We start from the raw sequence: 9729 nt of genomic DNA, 5'->3' as shown, positions 1-9729 counted from the left end.
AGACTGCCCCTTTAAGAATAAATATAACATTCAGCTATGCAAAGACATTATAATGTGACATATTCATATTTCATGTTGGTTTATCGTGCGAGTATTGGTGTTAATTACCCCCCCCAATTTTTTGGGGGCAAATGGGGGAATACGTTAATGTCTTCGCAATGTTCGATGTACGGCTCTTTATGCGCATCAGGTTTTCACTTGAGCATAATTCAACCTGTAATACTAGCGCAGTGTGACACTAGTAATACTAGCGCAGTGTGACACTTGCAAAAGCCCACACATAATCTCGCTCATAATGGGATAAACAGCTCTCAGGCTCAGTGCGGAGAGCTTTAGATCATCAGGCCCTCTGTCTTGGTGGAATTGGCTACCCACATATGCCACAGCCTCTTGTTATAAGCTCAACAGATGTGTTCAGGTAGCTCCCAGTAGTGTACTGCTGCCCCATTGCTGAGGTTAAATACATAGTTACAAGCAACAGTACAATAATAAAATCAAAAGTAAAATAAAAATGATGCCTTTATCGGGCATTTAACTAAACATACTCTAAGGTGCCGATTTATTATAGTGCAAGCGGACATGATCCTCTGTAGCGGATTATATCCGCCGCACATCGATGAAATGCTTGTGCAATGCTTGTGCAATGCCGCCCCCTGCAGATTCGCAGCCAATCAACCCGATCGTATCTGATCGGGCTGATTGCTGTCCTCCGCCTCAGAGGTAGTGGACGAGTTAAGGAGCAGCTGTCTTAAGACCGCTGCTTCTTAACTTCCGCTTCAGGCAGACCTGAAGCGGAGTGGGTTGGAAGCAACATCCACTGCTTCATAAATCGACCCCTATCTGTGCTCAAGTAGGGACAAATGATTGTGGTTCTTCCATGGGGGAACCATAAATGGAAGTCAGTGATTGGTCACATGGAAGTCTAAGCTCTGGCAGGGTGGACATAAGCTGTGAGACATTCCTGTGTTAATATCAGTAACCTTCACCTTCATTCCCAGGATCTCACATTTTAATTAATTAGAAACCAACAACTAAACAAGGAAATGACAACAGCAGAAATAAACACAGACATATTTGGTTTTGGGGAAGTTACATTTGCACTGATCTACGTGTTTACTAAGTAGGTTTTTAGGAAATTGCCTTAAGAATGCTGCTCTTCATTTTATCTTCATACATAAGCTGTAAGTATTTTAAAAATTATTTTGACTCTTTTGTTACTTTCTCCTTTTTGCTTTCTTTAATTAATTAAAGTGACATAAAATGAAAAACTATCATTTTGTGATACAGGTAGAGCCTACAACTTACAATCTTTACTTTCATGATAACATTTGCTCTCTTTCTCTACACTTATTTCCAGTAAAGCTTAAAGGAACATTAAACCCAAATTTTTTTCTTTAATGGTTCAGATAGAGAATGCCATTTTTATCAACTTTCTAATTTACTTCTATTATCTAATTTGCTTCATTCTCTTGATAATCTTTCATGAAAAGCATATCTAGATAGACTCAGTAGCTTCTGATTGGTGGCTGCACATATTTGCCTTATGTGATTGGCTCACCAATGTGCATTGCTATTTCTTTAACAAAGGATATCTAGAGAATGAAGCAAATTAGATAATAGAAGTAAATTGGAATGTTGTTTAAAATTGTATTCTCTGTCTGAATCATGAAAGAACATTTTTGGGTTTAATGTCCCTTTAACAAGGAAGACCATAGAGTGTACAGATGTCATAAGCACTAAGCTGCAGCAGAGGTTGCATTTGTAACAATATTTGCCTTTTCAACAGCAGACTTAAGCTCTGATTGATTTCTCCAACCTAGGCAAGTGGTGGCTGGAGTTTCTCTACTGATAAACAGTTGCAGCAAACAAGATATTATTATGTTTTAAAAATGCTTAAAATTGGATGATATGTTATTCTATAGCAAGACAGCAGAAATGTATTGTAATGACAAGTCTTAACTTTGTAATTACCCCAAAGGAGCCACGATGTTGGAACATGGCATGTAAAACAAGTACATATCTTTCCTAATATATAATCTCTGTGTATGGAGAGGTGAAAAAGTGGAGAGGGAGAGAGAGAGATAATCCATATAACAAGCATACATACATCACATAACAGATTTCAATACAGTGAAATTATTGTGCATGGGAAATCAGTTTTTAATATAACATATAAAATTGAGCTTATTAACATTAAGTACTGTGTCATTAGACATCCATTCCATGGTAAATATTTGCCTTTGGGCCTATAAGTTTAACTGGAACAACTTTCAAATAATTGATGGGGTGTATATCAATGGGCCACTCTCTGACCCATTTTATGCAATATATTGGTAGAACAGCACCACTCTAACGGTGTTGAACTGCTACTAAGAAATATCTATACTTTAATCACGTTTGTAAGACGTCCGTCGCCGTCAGCAGTTGCGCACGCATCCTCAAAGGAATGTTGGCAGTGCAAGGAAGCTAACAGAATTCACCTGGATACACATTCTAGATTTACATTAATCTAAATTACAGAAAATAAAAAAGGCTAACATTACAAATAATGATAAACAACACTATCCAAAATAAAAAAAATTAAACCTAATCCCATTGAAAATAAAAAAGCCCCTCAAAATACAAAACACCCCCTAATCTAAGAATAAATTACCAATAGCCCTTAAATGGCTTTTTGTAGGGCATTGCCCTAAAGAAATCAGCTCTGTTACATTAAAAATAAACAAAGTCTCCCCTAACAGTAAAACCCCCCACCCACCAAACCCACCAAACCCCCCAAAATAAAAAAAAAACCTAACACTAATAAACCTAAACTACCCATTGCCCCATTGCATTGCATTTCACTTAAAAGGGCATTCAGCTCTTTTGCAAATTGCCCAATAAACCCTAATCTAAAAAAACAAATAACAAAAATAAATTAAAAAAAACACTTAAGTCCCAAATAGGTACTCACGGTTTCAGAAGTCCGACGGAGAAGGTCTTCTTCCAGGTGGGTCCATCATCTTCATCCACAGCGAAGGCGGTGCAGAGCGTAGGTACCTCGTGTGCTTCCTGCTGCCCTTTTACCATGTATTATTCTATCATCTCTGCGTTGGCAGCGGCAGGCACCGCAGATAGCAATACCTTCACCATTGTCAAGCACAGCAAGAAAGGAGGATTAGGGGGTGTTTTATTTTGGGGGGATTTTTTATTTTTATAGGTTTAATTTTATTATTTTGGATAACTTTCTATATATTTTTTCTGTATTTTTACTTTTTTATTTTTTGTAGCTTGGGGGGGGGTGGTTACATTTTTAACACATAGACTGCTCTCTGGGCAGGGTTATCAACTAGTAGCATAATAAAAAGAAAACTAAATAAGTACTCTTGTTATTGTATTATGGGACAACTTGTCTTAAATCTCATAAAGGGCCTGATATTCAAAACCTGGTCTACATGGAGAGAAATTACACAAAATCTTTGGGATGTTTTTAGCCCTTATATTGTGAAGTAGGAGTCTCTGTTTCACATAAAGAATGATACATAGCAACATAAACATTTCTCAAGATTAAATTTGTGTTTCTACATTTTTGTTAAGGGCCTCACTGTACCGGCGAGACTTCTTAGATCATCTCACTTGAGCAGCGAGGTTTTGAATATCACAGTCTAATAGAAAGGGAAGAGGACAACCTAACTGTTCATTGAGTACAAAAAAAGAAAGCTAATTTTCCTTCAAAGTAGTTATTATAGGTATTACTGTCTGATTACTAATTATCGGAGCAATGAGTATAAAAGGTTTTTTCCCATAAAGAGGTATTATTTAAGTACCTGGAGCCGAATTATCAAGCTCCGAATGGAGCTTGATGCCCCTTGTTTCCTGGTGAGCCTGGAAACAGAAGTTATGAAAGAGCGATCTAAAGACCGCTGCTCCATAACTTGTCTGCCTGCTCTGAGGCGGCGGACAGAAATCAAACCGATCGAATACGATCGGGTTGATTGACACCCCCTGCTAGCGGCCAATTGGCTGCAAATCTGCAGGGGGCGGTATTGCACAAGCAGTTCTGGTGAACTGCTTGTGCAACGATAAATGCCGACAGCGTATGCTGTCAGCATTTATCGATGTGCAGCGGACATGATACGCTACATCTTATCATGTCAGCTCGCACTTTGATAAATATGCCCCCTGTCTTAACTTTAAGATGCATCCTTAAAATCGAACTGATTAAGGGCCAGATTACAAGTGAAGCACTATGCTTAGCGTGAGTATTGTAAACGCGATCACAAGATCGCATTCAGTGTTCTTTATGCTTGAATCCATATAACAAGTGGTTTGCTGTTTAAATTACTGGAAATTTGTTTGCACAAATTCACAGTAATTTACGCTCCCCATATTTTCTATTGGCGGTGTTAAGTGGAAATGTCTGCTCGTATTGCTGAAAGTAAATGCAATTTTTTTATGTGACTTTGAAAGTTGTGTAAAGAGTTTGGCTGAAGGTAACAGTTGCACTAAACTATACAATTTATCCCTAAACTGCCCCCCCCAAATGCAAAGTAACCCACTACACTATTGACCCCTAAAACCGCCACTAGCACCATCGCAAAGTAACCCACTATATTATTAACCCCTAAACCACCACAACCCCATTGCAAAGTAACCTACTAACAACTAAACCCCCTAAGTAAAAGGCCCTTTTAAGATTAGTTTTTTATTTTTAAATCCCAAACATTCTGTAAGTAAAAATAAGCGCAACTCCAACTCAATAATATTTATTGACATACGCAGTGCAATAATACTTAAGCATTTACACATACAATTGGAATAATCAGCAACAGCCTATTTTCCCCTGGTTTGTAGGAGTTCACCGCGCTCTGTACACCACACAAACAGATCTTCACCACCGCTGGTATCGACATCTCATGTCACCCCTGTTAAAAGCTTCCTGATGTGGGTAAATCTACACCAAGTTTAGGATGTAAGAAAGGGAGCTGACTTACTATAGCCCCTACGAATTTTGTTCTGTCCTCGGCCAAACTTTTTCAGGGGATTTAAAGGACCATTAAAAGGACAGTCTACTCCAGAATTGTTATTGTTTAAAAAGATAGATAATCCCTTTATTACCCATTCCCCTGTTTTTTCATAAAAAAAAACACTGTTATATTAATACACTTTTTACCTCTGTGATTACCTTGTATCTAAGCCTTTGCAGACTGCCCCCTTATTTCAGTTCTTTTGTTAGAGATGTATTTAGCCAATCAGTGCCCTCTCACTTTTAAATCCAGGGTGTGGTCACAGTGTTATCTATATAAACACCTGAAATTACGCCCTCTAGCTGTGAAAAACTACCAAATTACATTGAAATAAGGGGTGGCCTTCAAGGTTTTAGAAATTAGCATATGAGCCTACCTAGGTTTAGCTTTTAACAAAGAATACAAAGCAAATTTGATGATAAAAGTGAATTGGAAAGTTGTTTAAAATTGCATTCCCTATCTTAATCATGAAAGTTTAATTTTAACTAGACTGTCCCTTTAAATGCAGTTGAACTGCATAATTAACAAGTGTGTAATAAAAAGACAATGCAATGGCACCTACTCTGAATTTCAAATAAGCAGTGGCTTTTTCTCCCATTGTCTGCCCCCTGTATCATGTGACAGACATCAGCAAATCACAGACTAGAATACATATACTCTGTGTGCTTGTGCACATGCTCAGTAGGATCTTGTTCCCCAGAAAGTGTGCATATAAAAAGACTGGAAAAAATTTGATAATGGAAGTAAATTGGAAAGTGTCTTAAAACTGCATGATCTTTCTGAATCATAAATCTTTATTTTGACTTGCGTGACCCTTTAAAAAATGGATAGGGATTTTCTTTTCTCTACTTCTTTTATACATGTTGTTTCAGCACCCTCTAGTGGGGGCTAATCATATTGTTAAACATGCACAAAAGTGAGCATACTTTTGTCATAAATAAATCCAAGCATAAACAAATTGATTGAAAAACACTTCACCTAAAATAGCTAACATTTAAATATAAATAGAGATAGCATATCAATAAAATATTTAAAATGCATCATATTTTAATCGTGTGTAATACTAAAAGAACACAAACAAAAAAGAATTGATACAAAAAAACACAACCAATTGAAACAACAAAAGATACTTTGATACAAGAAATGAATTGATGCAACAAAAGATACTTTGATGCAAAGAATTAATATCCATGTGTGCATCTCCACACACAAATGAGATAATGTATAGGATTACATATGCACCTGAATATCTAGATCTTGATAAGATCCCTAGTTTCAATATCCTAGCATAGGGGCTATAGGAAGTCAGCTCCCTTACCTTACATCCTAATCCGGGTGTAGTTTTACGCACATCAGGACGCTTTTAACAGGCGTGACGTCAGAATTCAATACCAGCGGTGGTGAAGATCTGTTTGTGTGGTGTACACAGCGCAGTGAACTCTTGTAGACCGGGTGAAAATAGGCTGTTGGTGAATGCTGTTTATTCCAATTGTATGTGTAAGTGCTTAAAGTGATTGTAAATCCTAGCTTTTTTGAAACACTAGGATTTATCAGTGGAACAAATAAAGGGGACTTTCAGTCATGAAGTATAAAATACTTCATGCTGAAAGTTCCTTTATTTGTTTGCAGACCTATTTTGCTGTGAGGTGACATTTTTACCTCTTACACAGTTGGCCCACATGGCTAATGGCTACGTCAATAAATATTATCGGGTTGGGGTTGCGCTTGTCTTTATTTACAAAATGTGTGGGACTTATTGTTTTTTCCTGGAGAGAGGAAACATCAGTGGAAAGGCGCTGCGCCAGACTTTAAAGTTGCAAGTTTAAAACATTATTCCTGACTTCACTGGACATTAGAATTTGGTAACATTTTGTGGGCTTCTGTTAGCTATTTGATAGTAATTGATAGTAACAACTTTGATTCTTATACAATGTATCATTTTGAAGATTTGTTCTCATATTTATGTTAAATTCATATTTTTTGTGTTTTGTTATAAATGAGTTGGGCCCTAGTGCCTAAATTTGAATTGGTGTGTTTTTCTTTTTAAAGGTTAGGTTAGGTTTTGGGGTAACTTAGGGGGTGTTAGGGAGTTTAAAAGTTGGTTACTTTGCTATGGTGTTTGTAGTGGTTTAGGGGTTAATAGTGTAGTGGGGTACTTTGTGATGGGGGTTGTGGCTGTTTAGGGGTTAATAGTGTAGTGGGTTACTTTACAATGTGGGGGTGTGGCAGTTTAGGGGTTAATAGTGTATTGGGGACTTTGTGATGGGCTATGCAGTTGGTTAGGGGCTATTTGAGTAGGGGGCTTATGGCGATTCGGATTAGCATGGGTGTTTCTTTATTGAAGTCTATAGTAGAGTACATTAATGTGGTTGCAATATTGAAACTTCTGCTCTTTGTGCGTAGTATCAAGTTAACACATGAGCAAAAAAGATTTAACTCAAACTTGTAATATGCGCGCAAGTGGAGTTAGCGTGCGAATGAGAGCAGTAATTACCTCTCCACTCATAATCTGACCTTAAGTGTATACATTCCCAGAAGGGTGGTAACATAATACCCAGGCTACAAACCATTACTATTTAGCTATTAAGTGCCCAGAAACAATATATAGAAAATACACTGTCCCCCTCCCACTACCTGTTAAATAAATAAAAACTAAGCTTAAAATATAAATAAATCTAACATTACTATTTTAAAACAACAAAAGATGCCAAAAATAAAAAACCTAAATTACAAAAATCCTAACTCTATTAAAAAACAAAAAACAAAAAACCTAACATTACAAAAAATAACAAACTCTAATATTACACACAAAATAATAAAACCTAACATTACACAAAATAACAAACAAAATTATCAAAAAAAGATATTCCTAATCTAATACCCTGTTTAAAATAAAAAGCCACACAAAAATAACAAACCCCCTAATCTATAAATAAACTACCAATAGCCCTTAAAAGGGCCTTCTGTAGGGCATTGTCCTATGTTTAACAGCGCTTTTTTACAAAAAAATACAAAGAACCCCCCAAAATAAAAGACCTAATTAAAAAAAAAAAGAATCTACCCATTGCCCCTAAAGGGGCCTTTTTTTGTATGGACACAGCTCCGACTCCACGCATCGGAAGACCCATCCGTACCTCCGGCAAGAAGATGGTCCAGCAATGGATGAAGATGGATCCACCTGGATGAAGACTTTTCTCCACCTGGAAGAAGATAGATGTTTGGAGTAATGGTGAGTACATTTTTTGGGGTTAGTGTTTTGTTTTTGTTTTTTTGGGGTGTTTTTTTTAAGATTAGAGATGTTTATATTTTCATGGGCAGTAAAAGAGATGATTGCGCTTTTAAGGGTAATGCCCATACAACTGCTCCTTAAGGGGCAATAGGTATATTATTATTTTTTCTAGTTAGTTTTTATTTTTATTTTGGGGGGTTGGCACTCAAAATTCCCCCCCCCCCCCCCAAAAGGTTTTAGGCCTTTTTACCCATTAATATTTTTTTGGTTAGTGTGTAAAATGATTTAATTTTTTTCATAACAATTTAAAAGAAAATGGGCTAGCAAGCTAACACTTGCATCTCATACCATTTTCTCCCTGAGAGAAGGGTGTGAAAAGAAGGGGAGGGGAGAAAATGGAGAGAAAGGAACGAAAGAAGGGAGGGAGAGACAGAGAAGAGAAAAGTGGGGAGTGAGAGGAGAAAATGGGGAGGGGAAGAAGGGACGGAAAGAAAGGAGTGAAAGAAGGGAGCAAGGGAGGGAGTTGAGAGAAACAAGGAAGGGAGGGAAAGAAGGGAAAGTAAGAAGGGAGGGAGTTGAGGGAGGGAGTGAGCTGAGGGAGGAAGGGAGTTGAGGGAGGAAGGGAAGAAGAAAGGGAAAGACTGGAGGACGGGAGGGAGTGAGTTGAGGGAGGGAAGGAGTTGAGGAAGGGAGGGAGAAAGGGAGAGAGGAAGGGAAGAAAAGAAGAATACACTTTGAAATAATCACTGCCCTTCACATGCAACAACATACAGTAATTACTTTCATTCAAGTAATGAAACCTTTTAAGTGTCCATTTACTATTTACTCAGTGGGTTCATGAATGCAGAGAAAGCTAGCTATTAGTAGCTGACATACATTAGCACTGATAGTTTATGATTAGACATCACAAGCTGATCTAAGCAGTGCACAGACGCATCCAGTATGTTAGTTACTAAGACCTGCAATAAGCACTGCGCCTGCAGACCCACCACAGCTGACAAAGGGAGGAAGCATATAGGCACAAGGTCTTCTCCTCCAGCATCACCTTGTAAGCATATCCCCGGGCAAGTTTCTCACCAGGAACGCTTCCACTGCAAAAATGCCAGTGGCTCTAAATGAGGCAATAGTTTAAAGGAGCATTGCCTGTGAAGAGCGACCTTAATCAGCGCACGTGCCTTGTCTTCTCTGTAAAAGTCTGCACTTTATCGCTCACTGCACTGTGTGCTGGCTTTTAGAAAGAGGATAGGGCAGATGTGCTGCCCCTCCCAAATCTGCTGCCCTAGGCACTGGCCTTGTTGGCCTAGGCCATAATATCCCCCTGCTATTGGTAGTTTATTTATAGATTAGGGTTTTTTGATATTTTTTAGGCGTTTTTTATATTTTTTGTGACTTTTTTATTTTAAACAGGGTATTAGATTAGGAACATCTTTTTTATTTTGGATAATTTCGTTTGTTATTTTCTGTAATGTTAGATTTTGTTATTTTTTGTAATGT

At 37.7% G+C, this 9729-nt stretch overlaps 1 protein-coding gene across 1 annotated transcript in view; it reads left to right on the top strand.

Annotated features, from left to right (window-relative positions):
• The first annotated feature begins 1120 nt into the window (after nt 1–1120).
• Nucleotides 1121–9729, top strand: part of LOC128638079 (uncharacterized) — a 60351-nt gene continuing 51742 nt past the window's right edge. The window contains exon 1 of the mRNA XM_053689943.1: nt 1121–1181. Within this exon, the coding sequence (XP_053545918.1) occupies nt 1148–1181 (34 nt within the window). The 5' untranslated portion in view covers nt 1121–1147. The remainder of the gene's footprint in view (nt 1182–9729) is intronic.

Source organism: Bombina bombina, chromosome 8 (assembly GCF_027579735.1).
Source record: "Bombina bombina isolate aBomBom1 chromosome 8, aBomBom1.pri, whole genome shotgun sequence".
Classification (NCBI taxonomy): Eukaryota; Metazoa; Chordata; class Amphibia; order Anura; family Bombinatoridae; genus Bombina; species Bombina bombina.
The sequence above is the reverse complement of the archived record's forward strand: the minus strand, read 5'-3'. Positions and strand labels throughout refer to the sequence as shown.